This window comes from Crocodylus siamensis, chromosome 3, assembly GCF_052110815.1.
Source record: "Crocodylus siamensis isolate JL-2025a chromosome 3, ASM5211081v1, whole genome shotgun sequence".
NCBI lineage: Eukaryota > Metazoa > Chordata > Crocodylia > Crocodylidae > Crocodylus > Crocodylus siamensis.
This window is the reverse complement of record NC_143397.1, coordinates 252,280,554-252,308,447: the sequence shown is the minus strand read 5'-3', so window position 1 is coordinate 252,308,447 and position 27,894 is coordinate 252,280,554. Positions and strand designations below refer to the sequence as shown.

General features: G+C 45.3%; 1 protein-coding gene across 1 annotated transcript in view; it reads left to right on the top strand.

Annotated features, from left to right (window-relative positions):
- Window positions 1–19,503, top strand: part of KCNK9 (potassium two pore domain channel subfamily K member 9) — a 121,265-nt gene extending 101,762 nt beyond the window's left edge. The window contains exon 2 of the mRNA XM_090037375.1: window positions 18,226–19,503. Within this exon, the coding sequence (XP_089893501.1) occupies window positions 18,226–19,067 (842 nt within the window). The 3' untranslated portion in view covers window positions 19,068–19,503. The remainder of the gene's footprint in view (window positions 1–18,225) is intronic.
- The last annotated feature ends 8,391 nt before the right edge of the window (window positions 19,504–27,894 follow it).

The window sequence follows — 27,894 nt, the reverse complement described above, 5'->3', positions numbered from 1 at the left end:
AAGAAGAGTTAAAAATCATCTGAGAAATTCAATTGCTTGCTGATTTGCAGTTACTGAGCAGATGAGTCTTAATGGCCCGTTATCCTCCTATTGCTGTGATGTTCCAGTCCATTGGCTTTGTGGCCTTTTTCAGCCAGAAAGAAGTCACATAGCCACTGCCTCCTCTGATAGGGAAAGTCCCAGAGCTAGTTTCTAGTCCACCTTTTAAGCATGGAAGTGCAACTCTGATTGACACCATTCTGGTCCTGAATACTCTCTAAGGCATCTCTTTTGTAACACACTGGGCACATCTACACATGCTGCTATGGCGCTGTTGTTACTGTGCCATTATTTAGTCCTTCCTACAGCCTGCATCAGCAGCGCATAGGGCGTGCATGTAGGTGCGCGTGCACCCCCTGAGAGAGGCCACCACTGCGGGGGTGTCTGCGGGCTGTTGCCGCTCACCACCTCCCCCTGCTGCCAACACTGCCAGTGGCACCTGTGGGCTTGTCATCCCCTTGCCCCGAGACTGCTGTGGCCACGTGAGCCTAGTTCCCTCTCAGCCCACCCTTGCTGCCGATGCCACCATGGCTGCCTGAGGGTGGTTCTTGCTTGCTGCCACCACACCCCCACTGCTGACACTGATGCTGCCGCCTGTCACGGTAGCACGTAGCTATGGTGACGTAGCGCCATGTGCAGATGTGCCCACAATCCTTTTGCTTTTAAGACCGAATTAGAAAAATACGGGATTTAGTGCTTCTCATTAACTGTTTTTCAAGGTGGTAGGTGCCTAAGGCCATATATGGGTCTAATGGGTGGAATGTAATCCAAGATTTAGTGTCTTGTTGGAAGCTGAAGAGAATGCACTCAAAATTTCATCTAAACCTTGGCCTTTCCTGAGACTATACAAAGATGCCCATTTACACACGTTCCATTTGTACTGAATACAGTAGTAAATAACTCAAGATTTTCAGATAATCACACTGAAAAAGTACCTAAGAAGGTACTTGTTATGCACTTGTAAGTGTTATCTGTATAGAAAAAAAGAGCACTTATAGAAACAAACCATTATGCTCCTAGATCACCGGTTCCCAAACTCGGACAGACTGAGTACCACTGATTTAAAATGATACAGCTTTAAGTACCACCAGGAAACTTTTCATGCACATAGGTAACGACTATGTAGTAAAACAGCATCAAAACCTTTAGTGATCATAAAACATTGTTTTATCAGTTACAGTAGCCATATAAAACAGTTGTAAATTGGAAAAAAGACAGCATAAACCGGGGTAGGCAACATTTTTGGCTGGAGTACTGAAAAAACTGCAATGTGTACTCTGTAAGGTGCGGGAGTGCCAGCACACAGAAAAACAAAACTGAAGCAGGGGTACATGGCAGGATGTACTGCATAGCAATATAGTTAATAATCATAAATGTTGCTTTTTTGGGTACACAAAATACCAGGTTTTTGAAAAATTCTAAACCTGGTGACAGTAAATAAATCTTCATATACTACCTTTGTTCTTGTGTATTCTTGTTTGTTAAGCATGTTGTGATGAGAGAGATGGAAGAGAGAGAGGAGACAGGAGGAAGAGAGAGGGAGAGAGGCATGGGGGGAGGCACTGCGGGCAGGCTGGCCTAGCTGGGCCCTTGGGAAGAAGGCAGCTGGAGGAGAACAGGAACTGGGCAGGGAGCAGGGGCTGCCCCAGGGCTTCAGTGGGAGTGCCCAGCAGCACTGGGGGTGGGGCCTAGCCTGGGCTGTGGAGCTCCATGGGGATGGGGTGCAGCTGCCCTGCCCACAGTTAAACACTGCCTGGCTGGGGCAGGATGCTGGGCTTGGGGGCTCCTGGCTCAGCCTCTCTGCATACAGGGCAGAGCCCCTCAGGCTGCAGCAGGGACTCCCTGGGCTGTGGGAATAGCCGCCACAGGTGGTGCTCAGAGCCAAGCCATCCAGGAGCCTGCAGTACAGTGGTTCTGTGCAGTGCCTGCCCTGGTCCTGGCCCTGGCCCCTTGGGGGGAGCTGTGAATGGGCAGTGCTGGGGCTTGGGCAGGCTGGGGTAGCTGTGGCAGCTGTTAACAGGAGCTCTTGTAGCTAGGCCCTTGCAGCGGGGTCAGCTCCACCCTGCTTGCACTGTGCCTGGCATGTAGGGACACTGAGCTTGGAGCCAAAACGGAGTGTGCAGGGAGGCCAAACCTGGCATTCTGCCTCAGCCAGGTGGTGTCCCCTCAGGGAGCTGTGCAGGCCCAGCCAGGGCCCACCTCAAGTGCCAATGGGCACCACTGTCCACCACAGTCCTTCCCAGGGTGATCTTGGCCTTTCCAGCGGTGAGGGGGGGAAGGCCTGTTCCTGCCACAGCGTGCACCCTGGGGTAGGCACAAGGGCCACCTTGCCCTCTGGATTTATGTGTGAAGCGGAAGCAGCTGCCAGTGCACACTGTTCTCTGCTCCCCGCTGCTGTCATCTCGGGAGCTGCATGCAATGCCATGTGAGCCTTCTGCTGCTGGGCAGCCAGCGCATGGAAGGTACATGGTGTCATGTGTGGCCATGAGGCAACGGCAGCCCACCTCAGCCCCATGCTCAAACCTGGGGGGTAGGCACCCCCTGCATCTACCCCCGGGTGTGCACAGTAGTGGGAGCCCCCCTTTGCCCCTGGATGAGCTGTCCAGGGCTCCCATCCCCATCTCCCCGGGCCCCTATTCAACCCTGCCTCTGCCTCACTCCCTCCCTCACTGTGGGGGGCCTCAATCCGCCCCTCCCCCACACCCCTTCCCCTCAACACACTTACCTGCTGGACACTGCTGCACATGTGGCTGGGCTGTGTTTCTGGCTGCCTGCAGCAGGTTGGGCTGGGTGTCTGCATGTGTATGTGCCCCTCCCCCTGCCTTCTGTGTACCACTCTCAGGTTGTCTGACTACCATTGGTGTTACATGTACCACAGTTTGAGAGCTGCTGTGCTAGATCATGGGTGAGTTTTTTTTCATGGTTCCTGAGAACCTCCTTAGCTGCCCTATGTTCTCATCTTGTTTCTCCCAAAAGAGCTTTCTGTATGTGCTTGAATTTATGGGCTAGATATAGCAACTGTTCAGGACATATGGCTTTCATGAGAAATGCTGTGGACTCTAGCAGAATAGGCCGGATGATGATGATGGCTAAGTACAGACAGTCAAAAAGCCCAAGGTTGAATCAATTCAATTTTCACAGGTTGGTTTAAGCTGTGTAGACTGAACCAATAAGCAAATGTACAGACATTCACTTTTGATTCCAGAAATGCAGCCATGTGCCTGCAGTGGACCAGGCAAGAAGCCAGGGGGTGCTAGAGTACACCTCCCTGCTCTGCTAGAGCAGACAGCTTGGGCCAAGGCAAACTCACCCACCCTGTGAAGGGGGGGTTGTGGGGTAGGTGCAAAGCATTCTGGGATGCTGGAAGACTGTGAGTTAACTTGAATCTGGAGGGGATCTGGGACAGAAGTTCAATAAACCTAAATCAGTTAAGTCTGATACTACATTCATCCAGATGTATCTTAAGCCGGTTTCAGCCATTTTGAAAGTGGTTTATATGCACTGAACTTCTTTTGTGTTACAGATTTGAACTGGTTTCTGATCACTTATACCAGTTTATGTGTAATTTCTCTCCCTAGCAGCTGAGTTTAAAGGAAATGACTCCTCACTGGTGATTCCTCATGACTGAGGATGATCACTCCCATGGGTCAAGTAAAGGGTTGTAGATGAGATGGAAATGACTGATGGGACCATGTGATTTTTTTTTTTTTTTTTTTTTTGCTATTTTAAAACATTCTGCGTGCTTGATTGTTAATATGTCATTAACAAGGGGTTCTGTTAAGGTCCAGTGCCACAACCCCATGAATGAAGACTAAGGAAACTTCTGGTCCACCTTTCTCTGACATTCAATGAACCCTCCTTTAGAACCAGGGAAGATCTTTGATGTTTGAATTTTAAAGTTAAAAATAAATAAGCAAGTGCCAAAAAAACCTCATAAATTTCTCAGTCTCTTCTCTAGACATTGTAGCATAGTGAAGGAAGAAAGAGGTCTGATTCATTTTTGGTTTTGCAGGATCATTAGCTCACAAGCCTCTGTATTCCTTTCCGGATACAATATTTTGTCTTCCTACTCAGAAATATCATTCCAATGGAGCTCCTGATCCACCTTACATGAGTCAGTCCTCTGCCCTTACTGAGGGCTCCCACATCACTGCCAATGAATTATACACAATTGCATTTCCAGTTAAAGAAAATAATAACAATTTGTGCAGGAAGGATGTTTCCATTTGCAGTTGCACATTATTATTGTTGTACACACACACACAGGTATGTGTGTATATATATAACAGACCTAGGGAAATAATCTGAATCAGAGATATTCAGTAGGAGGAAGTTTCTTAGAAAGCAGCAATGACAAATGAGACCTTGGGGTGTTACAGTATGAGAATTTCAACGTGAGTTTGCAGTGTAATGGCATAAATATGTGCTAGAAAGCCCTGCTCATTCCGAGCTCTGTATGCAAAGGCAATGGCAGAAGGCAAAGGCAATGGATGGCTACCAAGGAATTTATAATCCTGTTGATTATGGTCCCGTGTACTAACTAGAATGTACTGTCCAGCTCTAGGGAAGATATATTGAAAATCTGAGAGAAATCAGTGAAGAGTAATAAAAAGGATCGGGGAGGGATTGGAAATTGGTAAACTAAATTTGTATGTATTGGTGTTTCTCAACAGTCTCGGTCTCAAGGCACCCCTTGTTAGTCTCAACTCATCCCTTGAAAAATGCCAGCTCTTAGCTTTCACTTGTTTTTTGATTGAGTGAAAAATAATAGAGCAGTTTTTCTGTTATAAGGAACTCAGAAAGACCACGGCCAGTCGGCATGGCTTTGACACTCTGGATTCCTGTTGGAAATCTTGTGAACCGTTTTTGCATACATCACCTTACTAACATTGTATGGCACCCTGGAAGGGATCTCAAGGCATCCCAGTGTGTCTTGGCACATGGGCTAGGAATCACTGGTGTAGATACGCCTCACTCATTAAACTCCTGTTGATTGCCATGTTGCAGGATTGTGCCCTGAATTCTTCTATACATAAATCTTATGGGCTAGCTAAAATGAGACATGGCCATCCAAGTATTTCAAAGGAATAAACAGCAAAGAAGGAGAGCACTGTTGTACATTGGTGTGGGGGTGTGGAAGAAGAGTAATAACATAGCAGAGAAAAGCATATGTTGTATATCAGAAAAACTCCCTAATGGCAGGTTCTGTTATACAGTGGAATAGATTCCTACAGGAAAGGACAGAAGTGCTGGCATTTTAAATCTTTTAAACAAGGTTGAACAAAACCCTCGAGAATATGTTGTAGAGAGCAATTCTGCACTGGCCCCTTGACTGACATACTTTTCCTCTTGGCCCCAATGATTCTTTGCAGATTGCGATCTTGTTCTGTGCATGATTGGGGACCATAAATGGTAGGTGTTTAGGGCCAAACCTGTGACTGTGTGAGAAAAAGGGAGGGGAGGAAGTGGAGAGAAATTGATTCTCCACAGCCCGACATTTTCTTCTGTTGTTTCTGTCACTGTCAAGGAGGATGTAAAATGCATGAGCTTGGTTTTGGATCTCATTGCAATCTTCGAACATCCTTTTCGTCAGGTGTCTGCAGGCTGCACTTGCACATTTGAGGCATTGTTAGATTTCTTTGTTGATTTGTTTATCATGGTTTATCAAGCAGTTGTGATCCCCACCTTATTGTACTGAGTTGAGACACGGTCAACATACACGAGACCCTTCTAGTTGTTGGAGAAGTACCATCAATGCTGCCTGCAGAAGATCCTTCAAGTCCAGTAAGAAGGTAAACACACCAATGTTAGCGTCATTTCACAAACAAGCTCCACAAGCATTGAGGCGGCGAGCATCCAACGTCAACTTTGCTGTATTGGGCACAACATCTGGATGTCCGACTCCAGTCTCCTGAAGCAAGTTGTATTCTCCCAGCTCAGCCAAGGTGTATGCTCAAGACGAGGGTAGGGAAAGTGCTTCAAAGATGTCCACAAGGCCAACTTGAAAAAAATGCATCGTTGACATCATCTCGTGGGAAAATGTTGTCCAGGATTACCCCAAATTGAGAACGAGTCTGCTGCAAGGATCTCAGTACTTTGAAACCTTATGATGACAACACGAGATGGAAAAGTGGGAGCAGCAGAAACTGTGTGCTATGAACCGAAACAAGGATCTGGAGCCACCCACCCTGCACCGAAACACACGCCCATGTTGCCACCGAGTCTGTCCATCCCAGATTGGTCTTATCAGCCGCCTTCGGACCCACAAGACAGTCATAGAAGACAGTTACCCTAGACTGAGAGGGTTTGCCGAAGAAGTAAAACACAACTGAATATGAAGTCCATTGGTTTAAATGACTGCATGAGGTAGAGAATCAGGCAGCTGTAGATAATTAGATAGTCCATACTGTGATGATACCTTGGCTTCTGAACCCAATGAATCACAGTCAGCTGTCTCCTTTCCTTTGCCTTTGAATTACTTTGGAGGATGAGTTATTCTTCATGAGAAGATGTCATTCTGTCTTTTCCAAGCTTCCCCTGGTACCTGCAGATTGAATCCAAAGTGAGTTTATACTGTTTAGTATTTGGCTGCTGATTCATAAAATCATTGATTTCTCTAGCATGTTATACAGGCTCAGGTGTAGAGCAGGCAAACTATTGACAACTTGGCAACAGGAAATCTAGAGCAAAATCACAGTTGGCTTAAGGAGTTGGTAGCACTGTCTAGTTAGATGTTACAGTGCATTGCATCTGTGGTATGCTTGCTATAGAAATGACTTGTTACTAATTTGCAAAGCTGCCCTGAAAAATTCATGCAAAACTTTTCAAAGTGGCATTTTTAAAACAGAAATGTTGTTGGAAAAAATTATCTTTCAAAAATGTTCATTTTTAGGAAAAAAGACAACCCCTTTTCTGCAAACATTCTGGTTTTTAAACACTGCATTTCCAGGTTTCCTTTTTTTATAGGGGGAAAAAAGAGCACACACAACAGTTTCCACAAAAAGTTCTCTCTCTCACTATTTTCTGACCATTTTCAATGATTTGTTTTTAACCCGTTCTTCTCTGTTTCCATCTTTTTGCTTTCCATAGGTGGATGAATATTTTAGTTAAGTTAGATTCTTTCCTCCAAATACTTGAAATGTTAAGTGACAAGGTTAGATGGTCAGCCTGAACCCATGTGTCCTCTGTTAGCAAGGGGGGCGAGGGGATAGGGGGTACAGCCTATGCTGCCTCTAAAGCATTGTTCTGTCTGCTGTGGCGGTTGACCCATTGAGGATCCATGCTAGCTAGAAGTCAAGGCTTGGTGTACGACTTGTATTGTTCTCTGAAGAAACTAGTAAGAGTCCCTCAAAGGTAGCACCACCTCATGGGCTGCAGCATGGGTGTTGCATGCAGTATTCCCTGTTGATCCAAGTGGACCGACAGTCTATATAAACTTCACTCTCTTTTCAGAATGATCATGGCTGCACTTGGCTTTATTTCATATGCTGCTGTCGGACCACTGGTAAATCAGCACTTTGTCCCTTGAGTAGGCAATAAATTAGGGCTGTCTGAGATGCTGGTCTTCTTCCCAAACATGGGCAGTGTTTGAGATCACCCAGGATGCTCTTGCTATTGATTCACTGAGTTCAGTACCCCTGCACCATTCACTGAGTTCACCATTTTCACTCCCTCTGACATCCATAAGAGATTGAGCCTGTTTTCTCAAGCATCTGCTTGTTCCTAGAGAGTATGTTTGATGTTGCTCACTGTCTCCTAACAAGCTGTCTGTTAACATCTGCTGGTAATGGTTATGGCAATGGTATATATGCCAACAGTTATTATGGGTGATGCATGCAGTTTACATGGACTTGAAGTGTTTACAGCCTCTTGGAGCTACAGTGCGAGGGCTTGGTACACTAAGGGAAAGAATTACAGTGAGGATGTTAAAGGAAACAATGCCAGTGAGTCAACTTCTAAAACCGAAAGTTTAAGTTTCAGAGAGCAGTAATGCTGTGTGTGGCGTAGACTGTACAAAAACTGGTAATAATCTAAAAGAATGTAAGAAACAGGATTTAAAGCAGAGGTAGGCAAAGTCTTGCCTGTGGGCCATATCGGGCCCGTGGTGGACTTCGTTTTCCAGCAGCCCCTGCACAGTCGCTGTGGCTGGTTTCCATGGAGACCCCAGCCGGGGCGGTACCATGACAGCGTAGGGCCAGGGTTTCCATTGGGACTGGCTCCAGCAGCAAGAGTGGGGCATATGGCTGGGCAAGGAGCATTTCTGGGGCTGGGGTTTTGCAGCAGTGAAAGCATGGTCTGGAACCGGGGCCGAGCTGCGATCCGCTGATCCGCCTGGCAGGGGCGTGCAGGCAGCAGATCGCAGCTCTGCCCCAGCTCCAGACCACGCTGCCACCACTGCAAGATCCCAGCCCCAGCCATGGAGCAGCTCCCAGCCCAGATGCGTGCCCTGCCAGTGCTTCTGGGTCGGTCTTCGTGGAAACCCTGGCCTCCCGCTGTCACAGCACCGCCGCCTCTGCGGTCTTCGTGGAAACCGGCCACAGCAATGCAGACAAGGGCTGCTGGGAAATGGAGTCGGGCCACTGGCCCAATCTGCCATTTTGCCCACTCCTGATTTAGAGGGACCCAGCAGGTGACTTGGATGAGATGCTGGGGGTGCTGCTGAATCACCCATCTTTTAGGTGAATCTGTCAGCTCTGCAGCTTTGCCATCATCTGCTCAGTGTGCTGACGGGCATTTGAGTTAATCTGTCGGATCTGCTTACAGACATCCTTGTGCCTGGGGTAACTCTGCATGCCAAGGCAGTCCCCTGTCTCAAGTTGTGATATACAGAGATGTGGCTTGACCCTCTATCCTCCAGTATAATGGTTTGCATTGGCGCCATTCAGCAGATCAGAGGAGAAGGAGCTCACTTCTTCCCTTTTTCTCCTTGTCTGCTTCTGAAAGAATCTGCAGACCACCCTGCACTTTACTGCACCTCATTTAAAGTTGTTTTATTTCAGCAACTTAAAGCTTCAATTGATGTTTGACAGGAAAGATTCCCACGCTCTTCACAGACAGAACAAGTCACCTGCTGCTTCCTAGCTATACAGGGTTAAGGACATCGTGTGAACTGTTGACTGTTGACATAATCTAATATTAGAGCAGAGGTAGCAAGAAGATTATAAGGGAAGGTAGGTTGTGTGGAAACAGGAAAGTGGAGCAGTGGTCTGAGACTCCCTCCTACAAGGTGCTTGTACAGGTCTGACATTAGTATCCTGATCGTCAACTCTTGAGGTTAGGCTTGAAATAGGTTCCTACCAGTGACATTCATGTCTTTGCAGCTGTATGGTTTCATCATGCGACAGCGAGCCATGGTGTTGTGTTGCTATGACATGTCTTTAGTAGCTGCATTTTAATGAGCTCGAGGGGTTGATGTGGGATACCAGGTGGCAGGAACTGTAGTAACAGGACCTCAACCTGGCTGCAGGGATGGAAAGAAAAAATTGAATCATGGGCACATGCAGAAAGGAAAAGCAGCAAGATTTGGATATAACTCGGGTTTATAAGACAAGGAAGAGGAAGGAGTCCAAAATAGCTCAAGATTAAGTGCTTGAGTGCCCGGGAGAATGATTATATTAACACATTATCTTTCCTTTAGTTGAACCAGGATTACATGGGGCCCAAAAGACCTGCTGCTTTTCTGATGAGAGTTTGAATTGCTAACATGCTTTCTATAGGCAGCTGAATATTTTAGTTGGGTTAGATGTCTTTTCAACTATCTTTGAAATTCAGCCACATCTGGGGTAGAACATGACAGCTGTTTAATATGGCTAGAAATGCTATGCAGCAGTTTTGGATAGGAAGGGAAAAATACAACTAAAATTATAAGCAGGAATTTCAATGAGCAGACTATTATCATCTAAGTAGAAAGGTAGCCAGGAACTGGAACGAAGACCTTGGTCTTGCAGACACTGGCATAGTCTACTAAATTAAAGGGAAGTGATCAAATCCTTATACAGAAGTTGTGGACGTCCAGGAACATGGTGCTCCCTAGCACCATGTTGTGGCGTGCTGTCATAGCACCCCTTTTTGTAGCTGTGGCGGGAGGGGGATTTCCTTGGAGGTCTCCCATCCAATGAACAGTCAGGCCCAGTCCTTTTTTAAGAGATCTAATTAGAGCCTAGCTTGAGGCAGCATGACAGCCGATGATAACATGGTGGAATAAATTGATTTCTCTGTTGAAAATCTGCCTGGGAAAAAGAGTGGCAAGCCCCTTTTTATTCATGAACGTGCCTTAATAACCAGAATCAGCTTCTGGTTAAGTCTCATTATGAGTCTGCCTCTTGCATCTCTCTACCATATCTCTGAGGTTCTTGTATTTGTAACAGTTTGTAGTGCTGCTTTTGGCTGGGGCCTAGTCCTTATTTTCCTTTGTGAAACTTAGCACCCAGGAGGAGAGCCTGGCTGGCAGGGCAATGGTCTGAAATCTGTCCAAAGGAAGGGTGTAGCATGGATAACAGGAGAGCAAGCTTCCATGCACAACCCCTGCTAGTGTCCCTCCAAAGTGAAGGGTTCACCTCCTGGAACAAGAAGAGAATTGCCTGCGTGGCTCATTCAGGCTTTGGCATCCCTGGTGCGGCTGCCAGTTGCGACAAAGTTTTTCTTTTTGCTTCTGAGCCGGATGGGAAGGCTTTTGGTCACAACCACAGTCAGGCGGGTAGCAGAACCAAGAGGCTGCATCACTCTGTAACCAAACTCAGCCTTATACCCATTATATCTTTACAGCCAAAATGGTGTAGTTTCTTCTCCTTCTCATTCAAAGTGCAGGCACTGAATCCAGATAAGAGACAGTTATTCTCTGTGGCACTTTCCCTGACGTAGATAAGCCTCTTAAGTGAGCACGTGACATCAGCCAAGTTTTTATCTGAATTATGCCTGCCTGTCTGAGTTGCAGGTGCCATTATTCCCTTTTCATTATCTGCTGTACAGAGCTGTGGCCAGAATGCGTAAGAAAGGGTTGAGTCATGGGGCTGGCACAGTTCATTTTTTTTCTGCATGCTCTTGTCAAGCAGGAGACGGCCTAGTGAGAGCTGCCAAGTGTCCATCACTAGAGTGAATGATACATAAAAGAAAGAGGGGAAAAATACCCATGCTACTCATCGGAGGAGGGGGGGGGTGGGGGGTGGGATGAATGGATGAAGACGGCTTTCTCTCGTGAATAATACTGAGAGTTTTGTTGCTTCAGGACTCCTGACATCTCAACAGTGTCTGCAAATTTAATTCAAATATGAGCAAGCACTTGCAGGGCTGCAGCTATAAAACAGATTTAATGTTGATTACAAAGACGAAATAGCTTCTTGCTGGAATATTTGTTTTATAATGATGAATCATTAAGCACCGCACACGTGCTTGGCCCGGTATCATGGCACAGAACGCAGACGGATCCTGTCCGAAAGTGCTGACAGAATAGGGTGCTGTATACAAATGCAGATTGCTATAAACTGCTTAGTGTCTAAATGAGATGGGCACAGTGCTGGCACAACGTACTAGAGGATATTTAGGACTTCTTGCTTTTAATTTATCGCTCCTATTATCATTGGCTGACTTAGTCCAGGTGACAAGGCGCGTAATTGCAATGACATCAATTGTCTGTAGAGAGGTCCTGGGATTTTATAATTCTTTGCTGTCTTTCAGGAAGAAGAAGATCAGGGAAATGTGTGGGTTGTTCACTGAAGGGAGGAGGCAATCTAGTAACAGATTATGCGGAAACGAGTGAAAAGTACTCAAATTTCTTTTTTTGCCTCAGTCTTCACAGGCAAGGTCAGCCCCCAGACTGCTGCACGTGGTAGCACAGTTTGGGGAGGAGGGGCCAGATGCAATACATTTAGGGTGCTGAGGGAGTTGGCAAATGTGATTGCAGAGCCGCTGGCCATTATCTCTGAAAGTTCATGGCCATTGGGAGAGGTCCTGGATGACTGGAAAAGGGCAAATATGGTGAACACCTTTAAGAAAGGGAAAAAAGAGGGCACAGGGAACTACAGACCACTCAGCCTTACCTTAGTCTCTGGTAAAATCATGGAGCAGGTCCTCTAGGAATCCATTTCTAAGCACTTGGAGGAGAAAAAGGGTGATTAGGAGCCATCAACATGGACTCACCAAGGGCAAGTCACACCTGACCAACCTGATTGCCTTCTGTGATGAGGTGACTGGCTCTGTGGATGTGGGGAGACCAGTGGATGTGGTTTACCTTGACTTTAGCAAGGCTTTTGATACACAAAACATTCTTGCAAGCAGGCTAAGAAAGTAAGGGCTGGATGAATGGATTAGAAGGTGGATAGGAAAGTGGCTGGTTTGTCAGGCTCAAAGAATAGTAATCCATGGCTCAATGTCTAGTTGGCAGCTGGTCTCATGTGGCATGCCCCAGGGGCCATTCCTGGGGCCAGTTTTGTTCAATATCTTCATTAATGGCCTGGAAAATGGGATGGAGTGCACCCTTAGCAAGTCTACAGATGACACCAAGCTGGGTGGGGGGGTGGGGAGTAGTAGATGCACTCGAGGGTAGGGCTAGGATTTAGAGAGACCTAGACCAAGTGGAGGGTTGGGTCAAAAGAAACCTCATGAGGTTCAACAAGGACAAGTGCAAAGTCCTGCGCTTAGGACAGAACAATCCCATGCACCGGGACAGGCTGGGGACCAATTGGCTAAGCAGCGGCTCTGAAGAAAAGGACCTGGGGGTTACAGTGGACAGTAAGCTGCATATGAGACAACAGTGTGCCCTTGTTGTGAAGAAGGCTAATGGCATACTAGGATGCATTGGTAGGAGCTCTGCCAGCAGATCAGGGGAAGTGATTCTTCCCCTCTGTTCAGCACTGGTGAAGCCACATCTGGAGTCCTGTGTTCAGTTTCGAGCCCCCCACTATAGGAAGGATGTGGGCTCCCTCTGTTGGTGAGATGGGAACAGCAATGGTTAGGGGGTTGGGGCACAAAAGCACCAACCCACTGCTAGCAGGTCAGCCTGCTAGCTCCACACTAAAGTACCTTCATGCCCCAGCCAGCCCCTCTATACCATATTGAGCCAGGTTGGAGCAGCCCCAGACTGGCAGGCTGATGTCCCCAGGCTCCTTGCAACCAGGGCTGCTCTGACCTGGCTCGGTGTGCTGTAGTCCTGGATGCATGTGTGAGTGCAGTGCCCAAAAGCAATAAACTGTGGTACAAACTGTGCTGGAGTTTATTAAGTTGAATTAGCAGCACATGTAGACATGCCCTATGTTATTCAGAGAAGGGTCTGGGCATCTTGGTGGATTACAGACTCAATAAGAGTCTGCAGGATGATGTAGCTGCACAAAAGGCAAATGTGGTTTTGAGATGCATCAATAGTAGCATTTGGTGAAGGATACAGAAGAAGATAGTGCCTCTCTACTCAGCACCGGTTAGGCCTCATCTAGCGCTCTGCGTGCAGTTTTGGGCTCCACAGTTTGAAAAGGACATGGACAAGTTAGAGTTTAGAGGTGCAGACAAGAATGATAACAGGCTTGGAAGGCAAGTTAAATGAGGAGAGGCTGAAGGAAATTGGTATGTACAGTTTGCAAAAAAGATGCTGAAGGGGGGTTATGATACTGGCTTAAAATATCTGAAGGGCTGCCGTACAGGAAAAATACCTCTTCTCTCTTGCTGTGGAGAGTAGGATGTGGACCAGTGGCTTGAAGTTTCAGCAAAGTAGGTTTATATTAAATATCAGGAAAAAATTCTTCACTGTTAGAACAGGGAGGCAGTGGAACAGGCCTGGGGAAGTTGTGGACTCTTCACTGGAGGTGTTCAAGCAAAGGCTGGACAAACATTGGTTATGGATGATCCAGGAGCACCTATGCCAGGGGTGGCCAACCTGTGGCTCTGGAGCCACATGCGGCTCTTCAGAAGTTAAAATGCATCTCTTTGAATCTTTGCACAAGCACATGGTGACCAGCTTCCAAATGAAACGCCAGCTGTGAAACTGGAAGTGCTGCTGGAAATGCATTTTCAGTTTTGCCACTAGCTTGGCAATTGGCTGCTGGAGACTGCCACCCTTCCCCCGGTTGGCAGTTGCTGGCTGGGGGACACCCCCCCATTGGTGGTCGGGTGTCCCCCCCAGACTCGGGAGGCACCAGTCACCCATGCTTTGGAAGGATTTGGGGGCAGCTGACAAATATACTGGGGAGAGCATCAGGGGCTAGGCAAACAACTATTCACCAAAGCGCCCCAGGGGAAAACCAGGAGCAATGGTCATAAACTCCTAGAAGGAGGTTTCCAACTGGATATAAGGAAAAACTTCATGGTTCGTGTGACCTGGAATGGAGTCCCTTGGCGATCTTCAAAAAGAGACTGGATGCACACCTTGCTGGGGTTACTTGACCCCAGCAGTGTTTCCTGCCCAGAGCAGGTGGGTGCTGGACCCGATAATCCCATGAGGTCCCTTCCAGCCCTGAAACTTCTGCGTGAATCTGTGCTCCATATAGACACATCTCACACCTTCGTTGTCCAGTTCCCCAGCTCAGAGAAATCGGCCTGCTGCTGCCCCGGACCTAGCTTCCTGCAGCAACAACCAAGCTGGGTATTAGAAACCAGGAAGCTTCCTGGTTGTATTGCTCTTTCTCCAAGTTATGGCTTCACGTACCCAAGCTAGAGCGAAGGGCTGTAAACAAGCTGTAAACACTTGTAAAGTTGCTTTCTCGTGGATGTGTCGGGGGAAGCAGCCCAGGATTCTTCTACAGAAATCTTTTTGTTCTGAGATGTGCTCATCCCACTGGCAAAGCGAACCTACCCTCATGTAAAATAAGCAGAACGTGCCTTATGTCAGGAGGAGGCATTTTCCTCTTTGCACACATTGCACTCCCTGATGTAGGGGTCGTTTCACATTTACGGCCACTTTCTGCTCTCTCATGAACACCTTAATTCCCTGGGTTTCATCCAGGCCTCCAGCTCTTAGCTTAAGTGGATGCATTCTTAATATCACGGTCCTAGTGTCGTCGTCCTGACTTTTGTCCCTTCTTCTTCGCCACAGGATGCTGAAAAAGATCTAAGCTTAATACCATCTGACTCCTTTAAACCAGTTTTGTTCCAGTTTCATATCCAATGTCGTTCCGATCGAGTCTCTTTCACCTCCCAGCTTGTAAGTTCTTCTCTTAGTATCCTGCCAAAATGCAGTGGCACGGTGCTGGAGAACTTAATAGGAGTTCCCAAACGCCCTGCACTGAAATTCAAATTCTGCTACTGAAGCAGTCACTCGCGCCCATTCAGGCCTGACATAAATAAAAGCTATCTGCTCGGAGCCTGACCTTGTCCGCTGAAAGAACACTGCTTACAGGTAAGAAAAATTATCTTTCCTCCTCTTTCTTCTTGGCAAACAGTAACTTCTCTTCCAACCCTGGTGGGGAGGGCAGCTTGAAATTTTGAACCTGCACAATTAAGGCTCCAGGAATGTAAATGTCCCAGTTTGCCTTTCACCTGCTCCACCTTTTGGTTATGGATTGACTCTGCATCAGTGCTGGAAAAGAGAGCTTCATCTTTCCTTAATGCACTTAACGAGGTCCCTGTGATCAGGGCCACAGTGCTACATACTGCCCAGATTATTGTTTACGGTACAGAAATGCGTAAATGTGGATTCCTTATGATAACATCAGTTTTTAAGGTCTCGTTACAATTGGATAAATAAAGCCTGTCTGTCTGACATGTTTGTTATCACACTACATTATACTATAGCTTATATGATCTGATGCAGTGAGGAAGCGGCTAGGGCCTAATGGGGAAGTGATAGGTTAGAAGTCAGAATCCCTCGCTTCTGTTTCCAGCGATGTGACCCGGTGAAAAGTCACAGTCTCCCAGGATCTGCATTTGCCTACCTATAAAATGGAGTTACTAATATTTACCTACTTCCCATGAGTCTTGTATGGCTGAATGAATTATGAGATCTACGGAGAGCTTTGAGAAACTTGGATGAAGTATGTCAGTGTATAATATTAAGGTATTATAATCTTCCTAAACAGTCTCTAAGGATCCTTAATGAGTGGGACATGTTGATTTCAAAGGAAATCTTTTCTCGGCCCTAAACATTTTCTTTAGAGCCCAAAGTGAAAGCTGTTTCTACCAACTGCCATCTCTGTAACCATCTGGAATATCACATTTTCTGCAGCGCTCCTCTTCTTTATCAGCTGTAACTAAAGCTATAAAATGGGAAAATGTCCCTGGTTTAATTAACACCCCTGTAGTTCAAAAGCTGATCTTAGTAATGAGAGGCAATTACAGCCTTTACTGAGGGACAATCAGGTGGAACAAATCCAACATCCATCTTTGGGAGACACTTGTCCCCCAGGTAATTTGGAAGCTGCTTTTTGTACTAAACTGACAACCTGGCCTGATGCAACAGGTGGATTTGCAATTAATTATAGCAAATTATCTGTTCTATAATCTTAACAATAACTTGTTTCTGTTTTCTAGCAGACCTGTTTTTCTATCCTTGTCCTGCTGCCGGCATCCAGCAGTTTTAAGGAAGGAAGTTAAGGGAGGAGGCCTTGTTAAGTTTTTGAGGACATAGTTGCTCCCTGCCACCCCCTCCCTCCCAACCCTTTTTTTTTTCTAGCTTAGTTTTTTCTTTTTTTTGTTGCAAAGTGCCTGGCATTCAGTAGTGGGCGCTGAGCCAAGTGCATTGATAGGTGCTTGCTTCTGTAGCCAAGTGCAGGGTAATTTACTCCCACCCTCTGCAACAGGGGCCTAACTGCTACTTGTTTTGCATTCAGTGTCCATCGCACTTCCAGCTGACTGAAAACATCAACTTCAAGCTGCAGTTTTGGCTGGTGATGGGCAAATGTTAAAAACATTATCCAGAACATGACCAATGAGCCAGCTAAGTTCCACACGAAGTCTTACTTGAAGGCTTAGGTTGGGCATTTATCTTGCACAATTCCTTTGTACTGGAGCAAATTCCACATTTGATTAAATTTAACATGGATAAATATCTACAAGCTGGGGCTTTTATCCAGCCCTCCTGTGCTTGTCCTCCATTGGCAGGGAAAAGGTCTTGATAAGGACAGAGAATCGATCCATCTTGCCCAGTATGCTGTGTCTCCCAGTGGGAGGGAGTGGATGGTGAAAGGGAGAGCAAATTGGGTATGACCAGGGCGTTTTCCACTGTGCCTTTCTCACCTGTAGCCTCCAGCATTTAAGTCTGGGACAGACATTGCACAAACCGGTTTGAGCCAAATCAGGTAAGTCTGATACTACGTTCAACCAGGTTTATTTCAAACCAGTTTCAGCCATTTTCAAACTGGTTTATATGCACTGAACATCTGTTCTGTTGCAGGTTTAAACCAGTTTCTGATCACTTAAACCAGTTTCTGTGTAATATCTGTCCCTAGCCTTAAGGTCTAGGAAGTTCTGATTCAGAGGCTGTATCCCTAACCCCCATGCTCCGTAGCTAATGAATGGAGCACTAGGGGCTACATCTACCATTTAAGACATTGGTTCTCCACCTTTTTAGACTCAGAAGGCACCCCTCGTTAGACTCAAGGTTCCCTCCATAACTTTTGTGAATTGAGCAGCACCCCCTTTCAAAAGCTAATTTATTAATTACTGTGCTTACCTCTTTGCAGAGGGGCCAGGCAGTGGGGGCCAGGGAGAGCCTGAGTCTGCCCATATTTGCTTGTCTCCTTGCACTTGCTGTGACACCCTTCAAAGGATCTTATGGTTCCCCATAACCCCAGCTGAGGATCACGGATTTGGGGACGACTTAGAGACAGCTGGTCATCAGACTCCAAACTCCCGAGACTGGAACGTCAGGTCCCTGTACAGTATACGAGGAGAGATGGGCATCTCACGAGAACATGCTGACAAGAACGCGTTTTTCTTTAAACAGGAAAACAGCAGAGATCCCCCAGTCCTTCACTAGATCCTTTCTGCATACAAACGAACATCTGGGTTTTCCTTTTCTACCTACATCGATACTTTCCCTCCCTCCCCCCCACCCTGCAATATCTGCTTCTCTAAAGCCTGGTCATGAATGCTGGTATTAGCCAAGGATTTACGAGTGCCCATTTGGGCAAATGCTCTGGGTGGGAAAAATCTTTGGGATTGATGAGGCGGTTGACTTTCTCTTTGCTAATGATTGCACTAACTCTGAAATGAGAGGGCATGAATAACTCCCCACTGATTCTCTATTCTTTTCATTTCTTTCTCCAGGTTATGGGCATGCTGCCCCGGGGACTGACGCAGGGAAGGCCTTCTGCATGTTTTACGCCGTCCTGGGGATCCCACTGACACTGGTCATGTTCCAGAGCCTGGGCGAGCGCATGAACACCTTTGTCAAGTACCTCCTGAAACGCATCAAAAAGTGCTGCGGGATGAGGAGCACGGAGGTCTCCATGGAAAACATGGTCACTGTGGGTTTCTTCTCCTGCATGGGAACCCTCTGCATTGGAGCGGCAGCCTTTTCCCAATATGAGGAATGGAGCTTTTTCCACGCTTACTATTACTGCTTTATAACATTGACTACGATAGGGTTTGGAGACTATGTGGCCCTGCAGACCAAAGGGGCCCTTCAAAAGAAGCCGCTGTACGTGGCTTTTAGCTTTATGTACATCCTTGTGGGGTTGACAGTCATTGGGGCATTTCTAAATCTGGTTGTTCTCAGGTTCTTAACCATGAACAGTGAGGACGAGAGGCGGGATGCTGAGGAGCGGGCATCCCTGGCGGGGAACCGCAACAGCATGATTATCCACATCCAAGAGGACTCCCAGCACGGTCGGCCGCGGTACAAGGCCGAAGTAACAGACCTTCAATCCGTTTGTTCCTGCATGTGTTACAGGTCCCACGAGTACACCAGCCGGGTGGTGTCCCACCAAAATTCGTTCAGCTCCAAGCTGAACCCTCAGTACTTTCACTCCATCTCTTACAAGATAGAGGAGATCTCACCAAGCACATTAAAAAACAGCCTTTTCCCATCTCCTGTTAGCTCCATCTCACCTGGGTTGCACAGCTTTACAGATAACCACAGGCTGATGAAAAGGCGAAAGTCCATTTAAAGTGATCGGTCTTCTTTTGCTCTCCTTGTTTCCCCCAATTCTTTTTTTGGTTCCTTGAGTGAGACGGAGCGAATACAAAGGGAGTATAAAAAGCCAGTCCTCCTCCGAGACTCCGCTCTTGAGCATGAAGCATGGATTATTACTGTTCCAGCAAAGTATGCCTTACATTACCCCCTCGGTGGATTTCAGAGGATTCGAGGTGACGCGAAGTGGGTACCAAATCCAAAGTTGCACACAAAGCTGGGAGCCTTCACGTGCCAGCGGCACTCCTGACCTAATAAACTCTTTTCCTCACAAGCAGGTTGCTGTGTGCGTGCGTGCGTGAGTGTGGGATGTGTGTGCGTGCAATTCCACAACTAGTGCCATGTGACAAAAACTCAAAGCATCAGGTATTAATTTTTCCCCTTGAAGCAACTGTGTTCCAGCCTGCTTTTAACTTTTAGATTGCTTCCAAAAGAATGGGGCGGGCGGCGGGGGGGGAAGGGGAGCCAATTTGTTTTGTTTCTGCCAAGTCGAGCATGCGCCAAAAGCAGTTAATATACCAGGTGTATCATGATAAATTTTTTAATGCTAGATTTTAGATTGTATTAACATAAAAAGAGGCAGGAAAAGATGGGATCATTTTAGCTTGCCAGTTGAAAGGTAACAAAAAATAAAATAAAAAATAAAAATAAAGCATGCACTTTGTAAAACTGGTATGCATTATAAAAACACAAGAAACACTAGCAATGGAATTAATAATCAAAAGCAAATAATATTATTGATTTAACTACATTTTACTTTCACCATTTGCTACTGTTCCAACAATTTGCTGTTCAAGTGGATTTTTTTTTTTTTTAACAAAAACCCGGAAAATTGTTGGAACTATAGAGTGTCTATTTTGTTATTTTCGCTCTTATTTATACAATTTATTATTATTATTATATTGGCTATTATTTTATTTTATTTTATTGTGCAGCAACTACCTGCATGAATAGGATTATATTTTTTGGAATGCTTGGATTAGGATGGGTATAAATAGGTGGATGTATATTTTTTTCTTATATAATAGTGACAGGGCATTCCTTGTTTTGAATAAAAAAATATAAAGATGATTGTCTCTTCAATGCTTTTGATTTGTAAATAATGGAAAGCCTTTGTTGGTCTCAGGAAGAATTCAAGGGACAGTATCTTGTGTTTTGGCCTACTGGGAACCTGCAAGAGTAAAATTAGTTTTGGTGTTTTGCTAGGCCAAGAGATAATGTATTTATCTGTAGGGGGCAAGAAACAAGTGTGCTCTGGTGTTTTAAAGGAGACTTTTGGGACTGGACTGAATTAGCCAGGTGGAGTGAAGGATGATGGCACCACTAAGAGAAGCCACTACTTTTGAGATTGTTTGTCACTCAACGATCTGACTAAAACAGAGGCTTTGGGAACCAAATTAGAGGGCTCGGTCTACCTCCCACTGAAGATAATTGGAATTTGTAATGATATATGCCCGTGGGATGTGTCCCGCTGGGTGTTTTACCTTTGACTCCAATGGGCAGGATCCAGACCCCACTGCACTGCTCTCTCTGAATGGATAATCCCACTTCCAGAGTTCGTTCAGTATTGTCTCCCTCTGCAGAAAGCATTCACTGGTTGGCACAAATCTTCTCTCTTGCTGATTCTGCTGTTTTTACATTCAGTGTAAAAGCAATAATTCCCCACACAGTTTCTAAGTGTACTTGGATGGTATGTTTTCTCAAGTTCTTAGTGCAAACCTCAGTTTCAGATCTGACCTCTGTGTGCTGATGGGGTGTTAACTGCTTTCCAAAGATTTATTTTGTCAGACGCATTAATAGGCAGAAACCAGGAACTGTCCTCTCTGCACTCTTCTCCCTTGCTTTATACATTTAGTGAAGCCAAGAGGTATAATTCTTCCCTTTTGATATTTCCGTTTTCATTTCCTTCCACACCTTCAAAATCTTTGTATGACTTCCCCATCTGGGAGCTTTATAGCTAGATCATGGTGGCACTGCAGAAAAACACTGTAAACCCAACCAAACAAAATCCTTTAATAATCCTCTCCCAATCTGCTGCTCTGCATTCTGCTCCCTGTCCTATCTGCTGCTGTGCTGCCTTTTCCCCTTCTCATAGTTTCATAATTGTTAGGGTCAGAAGGGACCTGAGCAGATCATCGAGTCTGACCCCCTGCCATGGCAGGAAAGAGCGCTGGGGTCAAACGACCCCAGCAAGATGTTCATCGAGCCTCCTCTTAAAGACCCCCAGGGTAGGGGCCAGCACCACTTCCCTTGGAAGTTAGTTCCAGACCCTAGCCGCCCTGACTGTGAAGTAGCGCCTCCTGATGGCTAGTCTGAATCTACCCTCTGCCAGCTTGTGACCGTTATTCCTGGACACTCCTGGTCGTGCTCGGGGGAGCAGGGACTCCCCCAGTGCCTGCTGGTCCCCCCTGCCATGTGTCAGATAGAGGCTGCCCATGCGGCTTGTGGCATCCACGCTCTAGTGGACCCTAAGATCTATGAGGATGGCACATGATTTGACCCAAGTAGATATTTGGAAAGCCGTCTTAATGTTTTTGTTCACTGCTGCTTTGATAACCATGTAGAAATCAGATTTGAAAGGCGAGATCCGCCTGGTCTTTGAGACTCACTGGGCACATCTACATGTGCCATTCTTGTGACACAAGAAATTCCAGCACCTATTGCACCAGAGTTTATTGCTCCTGGGCACTGCATTTACACATGCACTTGGGACTGCAGCATGTTGGATTGGGTCGGAGCAGCCCTGGAGCCCAGGGGGTCAGCCTGCCTGCCCAGAGCTGCTCCAACCTTGCTCAGTGTGCTGCAGAGGGGCTGGCTGGGGCATGAGGGTGCTCCTGTGTGGGGCTAGCTGGCAGGCCGCCCCTGTGCTGTTATGTCCCAGTCACCCCCGTCAGCGCCTACATGCAGTAAAGATCACTGCTGTAGGATAGTACTTGTATTTACAAGTACTAACCTACAGCAGAGTTAATGAGTTCCCTGAGGCCTAATACTGCTGCATGTGTAGACATTGAGACTTTACTGCAGAGCTAATTAGGCAGCTCCACAGTAAACATATCATGTAGATGTGCCCGCTGTAACATAAGGCATAAATTTTGCTGATGCCATTCTAAGGGCCTTCAACAGTAGAATTACTTTGCTGCAAAGGAGATCAGAGACTAATATGCACAGATGTAATACTCATGTACATAATATGTGTGTATACTGTATATATTAGAAACTGGGGGGGAGGGGAAACAGGCATTTGGGTTTCCTTAATCTCAAGTATACCAAATTTTTCCTGTGTTTGAGAGGAGGCTCTCATGCAAAAACTGAAGAGACATGTGGTGAGAAACATTTTACAGATTTTTTTTCAATATAATGTTCATTAGCTGTATTTATTTTTACATGTGGAAAATACCTGTCTATTCTCTGCAGATGGAGTGCTCTGGGTGGCTTTGACTTCTAGATGGTTGGAGCTGTAGCATGTTCTAGGTTGTGTAGTATGGTATCTCCCACCTGAAATGCGACAAATTCTGCCTAGAAAGAAGGTGCACATTTTAATAAAGAGCAGAGACATAACAATGAGGGTGTGTGGATGGGGTAGTTTTGCTGCCATTCTTGTGTCTCCTCTTAGGCCTTGGTCATCCAGCCCTCGTTATGCTTATGATAATGATGGTATTTAACCACTGGGACAATTTATCAAGGGGCATAGTGAATTCTCCATTACTTGAAGGCTTTACATCCAGATCAGCTGTCCAAATGAAAGATCTGTTATGGAGTTCGTGGGCTTGGTTCAGATACTACAAGTGAATTTTTATGTGGCGTGCTATGCAGAAGTTCAGAGTAGATATTCAACATGGTTTCTTTTAATTTTAAAACTGATTAACTGTGTGTGTGTGCGTGCGTGCGTGCGTGCGTGTGTGTATGTGTGTGCACACATTTGGGAAAACATTTTAGGGGAAAAATGTCAATGCCTTCATTTTTCCCCCCCTTTCCCTGAAATCTCTATGGTTGTGTTGAAAATATTTCTGGCTTCCTTTGTTAAATATGACCTTCATGTTTCTTTGTTGTGTTCTTGATGCCGGACCATTAACCAGAGCCAAAAAACTCCCTTTTTGTCTGAACACTTGTAGTACAGTTGCTTTGAGGCTATTTCTCTGGAAATGCCAGTGTACACTTAATGGTATACTGATATTGGGTGATGGGAAGAGCTTTAGGTGGTGCAAGCAGGGGGATATTAAAGCAGGCAGTCCCAAAATCAGAGTGAACGTGGAGCTGTGGGTGGTAAAGCGGCTCTGATGTTACTACCTACGTCCAGGGGAAGGGAGCTGAGTCCTGATTGTGTGCGAGTGATTTCCTGGTTGATGCCAGCAGCCGGCACTGCTTCAAGCAGCGTGCACACTACTATGCATGGTAGTGGCGAACTACACGCGTGTCATATCAGCGCTGAACTGAGAGGAGCTGTGCTGAGTGCTCTTCAGGTGCAGCGCCCATTCAAAATGAGAATGTATGCCAACACAAGGCTTGGCTGGGCCCTAATTGTTTTCCTCTGATTTTAGTCCTTCACTATTAGTTATTCATGTCATATGGCTGGGCAGCTAACTGACATGCTGTTGTTTCCATTCCCCCCCCATTCATTGGTTAAATGAAATGTTTGTAAACTGGATGGGCAGGAGAATCCAAGATATATCATGACGGCCACCCGTATGCTTCCTACGGAAACCCATGCTTGTCCATCTTTGGGTGTGGAAACCACATCCCTTGGGCTTTGTGGAACTGGAATGGGGTGAATACAATCATGCATAAAAAGACCAAATCCTCTTTGCCTTACTCCCATGAGGATTTTTATATATTTCAGCCAGATGCTTCATGAGTAAAATGAACAAAATGCAGTGCCCCAAGAGCCCCAATTAGCTGGACAAGCAAGAGTATCTAATATGTCTTCTCCATTTCTGACTCTTACAATTCCATATATTTACTCTTTCTTTCCCCCCGTATCAATCTATTTGTATGAATGCATTTGTTTTTCCATGTTTTAATCCACTTTAGACGTTATCTCACTAGAAAACAAGACTGCTGGCTTTATGCTCCCTCCCTTCAAATCCCTACCTTTGAAGCTCTAACTGGGTAGAAGCACCAAGTACTAGAGTTAGTTATCATTAAGCTATCAGACCACCCACAATACCTGAACGTTGTCTCTACAATATATGGAAATGTGCACTGCCTTGTTTTCAGGTGTCTCTTCTCCGCCTGTCCTCATTAGTAAGCGTTAGAAATAATAATAATCGCATTGGTCTATTTATGTCACAACAACGTGCTTTTCATCAAAAACAACACAAATATAGCTCCCCACAGTCAACTTTGATTCTGTAACAGCTCTGTTACCTTATTACATATTATCATCAAAGGGAAAAAATCAGTTTGATCAGTGCAGGGCTAAAATAGCTTTGGCTGAGCATGCTGTGCTATGGAAATGAGAAGGAAAACTCAATAGAAAATGCGGGAGTAACTCTACACTTAGTCTTTATTACTGTGTAAGGAGTATGCTGATTGATCTAACTGGGGCTGCTTTGCTAGATCTGTGTGTGTAAGATTTGCAGAGATTTCTGCAATACAGAGTCTTTAATTAGACTGCTCTGGAAGACGAATTTGGATGTTACTGCAAGGCTCCAAAATAGCTTCTTGGTTATTAAGAAATAGCAAAGATGAGTATTGAAACTAAGCAATGGGGTTTTTTTCTGCCTGGACTCCTCTATAACAGTTCATTTAGAGCAAAATCAGTAAGAAAAAGGAACGTGACCAAGTTAATCTACTGTATTGTAGGTCATCTCATTACTTATTCTACTGCTCCAATTGAAAGAACACCTGGACAGTACCCAAGAATCCAGTCCCATCCAGGTAATTTATCTTTCTTTCTGCCAGATTTGAAAGCTGTTTTTTTCCCTAAGCATGTATATAAAAAAGGGATCATTAGTTGGTAAAAGGTTGAAAGGACAATCAGTGGAACTATAGTTGGAGAGCGGAAAGATTCCTAAATGATTGCGTTCATGGAGGCGAGGAAGAGGAGAGTTTTGGTGGTATCACCGAGGGTTGAGGTTTGTGGCCTGATTCTACTTTCTCTTATTTTCTTATTAATATCAGGATCTAATTAAGACAACCATTTAAAGCCTTTATGGGGAAGCCAGAACAGAGAGCTGTGTCCGTTATACTAAGGTTATGGACTTTGTAATGCATATTTTAATAAGACACTATTACTAACTGGAAAATTAAAATCACAGCCACGGTGTTACTAATTTGACCAAATAAGGCCGTATAATGTCCCCAGAACCAGAAAAGAAAGATTGGCCTGTCTTTCTAGCCAGCCTGTCATCTAACTTTAACATCAAACTTTATTTTAGGAAACTCAGCAGGATAAATTATATGGAAAGGCTTATCCGCCACAAAGATGCATGGAGAGCAAAATGATTAGGATGATTCGGGGGACAAAGATTGATTACAGATCGAATTCACTTTGCGACTCTTATGCCATTTAATCTGAGCTTGGAAACTGAATTGAAGCCACAAAAACTGATCTTACTCATTGCTGAAATATGATTTGCAATTATTTAAGCTGGAGATGTCCAGGATGGCACAGGAACGTTCCTCTGAATAAGCTGAGGCAAAAATAAATCATGATAAATCTCACATGGAAGCCTTGAACAGAAATATGGTTTCCACATGATATGGGCACGTTGTGGGTCTGAGGACAATGGTTGCATTTTGCCCCACTTGGGTTGGGGCTTAATTCTCTAGCGCGCTTTCTGCCTATTACCTTCTCGAGTTAATGCCCATACCTGATGTAATCGAATTAACTTGAGTGGAAATGAATGCGACCTGCAGCAGTCTATGTCTGTTAGCACCCAATGTAATATAGCCAACATTATTTAATTTGCTTTTTCTGTTCATAATAACCATGTCTCTATGTTTGGATCTGGGTTTTGAAGCGGGGGGCTTACGGGACGTTTTAAAAGCTGTGCTACTCAGTAGCTCTCTAGAATTATGGAGAAGGAACGTCATAGAGATTCAGGCTCTCCTTGTGGATGGTCATGATCTCTGTAGCTCTCCCAAAGTCCAGAGATTTGTAAAGGTTGAAGATTTTGGCCACTATTTGTTCCACAAGCCCTACTCTGCAATGAATAAATGTTAGTGGTAACCCATGGGTGGGAGTTCAGAGTTTCCAGTCTCCACATTAGTTTTACCTGCACACAGATAAATCTTTATTCATTGAATTAGGAGGTAGATGAAAAGACATGCAGCACTGATCTGTACAATATATTATACTATTACTTATTATTGTTCTGGTACCATTTTCTGTGTTGAAATCACCTAACACACCTAAACTCAATAGGACTCAAGAAAGCCCTGAAGTTGGTCTGAAGCCAATAGGAGTTTTGCCTAAATAAGTTTTGCCCAAACAGGCCCTAAATATATAATTTCCATGGAAACATTGCTCCCTTGTTTTTCTCCCCAATATAGAAACAAAGCTTTGCTTCCCCAGAGTTGCTGAGACATATCATCTTCAACCAAGTGGCAATATAAATGTACGTATACACGTTATTGGAGAAACCAATGCATGGAATTGCAAAAGGGAGTATTTTACTTTCCCTTTTTTACTGATAATACCATTTGCTTCGATTAGGCCCTGCAAATGTATAAGGGTTAGATTTGGACATGCTATAGTTGTACTGTTTGCTGCTGAATAGCTGTTTGTAGGAGAAACTCCACTAAAATCAATGGAGCCCTATCAATATAAAAGTATAACTAAGAGAGGAAGCAAGCCCAATAGGCCTAATTTGTATCTCCTTGGTGTTTCCATTATAGTGACTCAGATTATTTGAATGCAATGCAGTTCATCCCAATTTACACCAGTCTGATGGGGATCACAATATGAGAGCCTGTGACCCTCCTATAATAATCCCTTCACCTAACGCCTGCCATTAACAATCCTCCCTGATTATTGTCATGATGGCAGCAGCGCTGTCAAAGTCCTAAAGACAACAGCCAAATTATATAACTTATGCTGCAGTGTTTTGCTTTACTATCCTGGAATCCTGGCAACAAATCTGGCTAGCTAATTTTAGGCTGGAAATGTTATCCCTGGAGCATGCAGCCTCCAGTCGTCTCTCCTTCTGCAAATGTGACATATGAATATTGTAATTAACTCAAATCCCAGAGCATTTCATTTTTACTTAATTTTCTTGTCAGTAATCCTCCACCTTGCATCCTGGCTATGTAAGGAGCACGGCCATACATCAACACACAGAGCATGTTTGGTGGTGGGGGGGGAGAAGATTAATGGTGCAATTCTGTTGGTAATTAATATTCACAGTTCCAAGCTATGTTGTCTGGGCTCGCTTTGAGAAATGCAGAGCAAACAGCCGCGCACCAGAACTGAACATAGCTGGCTAATTCACAAGTGGCTCTAGTGAGTATAATAATGGAAGCTGCGTTCCGTAATGCATCTTTTTCATGCATGAGTTCTGACCCTGCTAGCCCGCCTTTGATAAATTGTTTATCTGGGATGTGGCAAAGCTTGCTGTAATCCCTCCATCCCAGACGCTGTATTTGGTGCTCTGGAGGAACAAATGACCCTTGTGCAGACAGTCTCCCTCTGGCTTTCTCTCTAAACCGCACCCCTACCTACCTTTGCATTAATTCATTATCTTGCCATTCAACAGAAGCATATTAATGTCCAGGATCATCGCGTGCTGTACTTTCCCCCCATTATGCATTAATGAAGAGCATTATATTACAGAACAGCACTCTGGGGAAGAAAATGTTCCCTT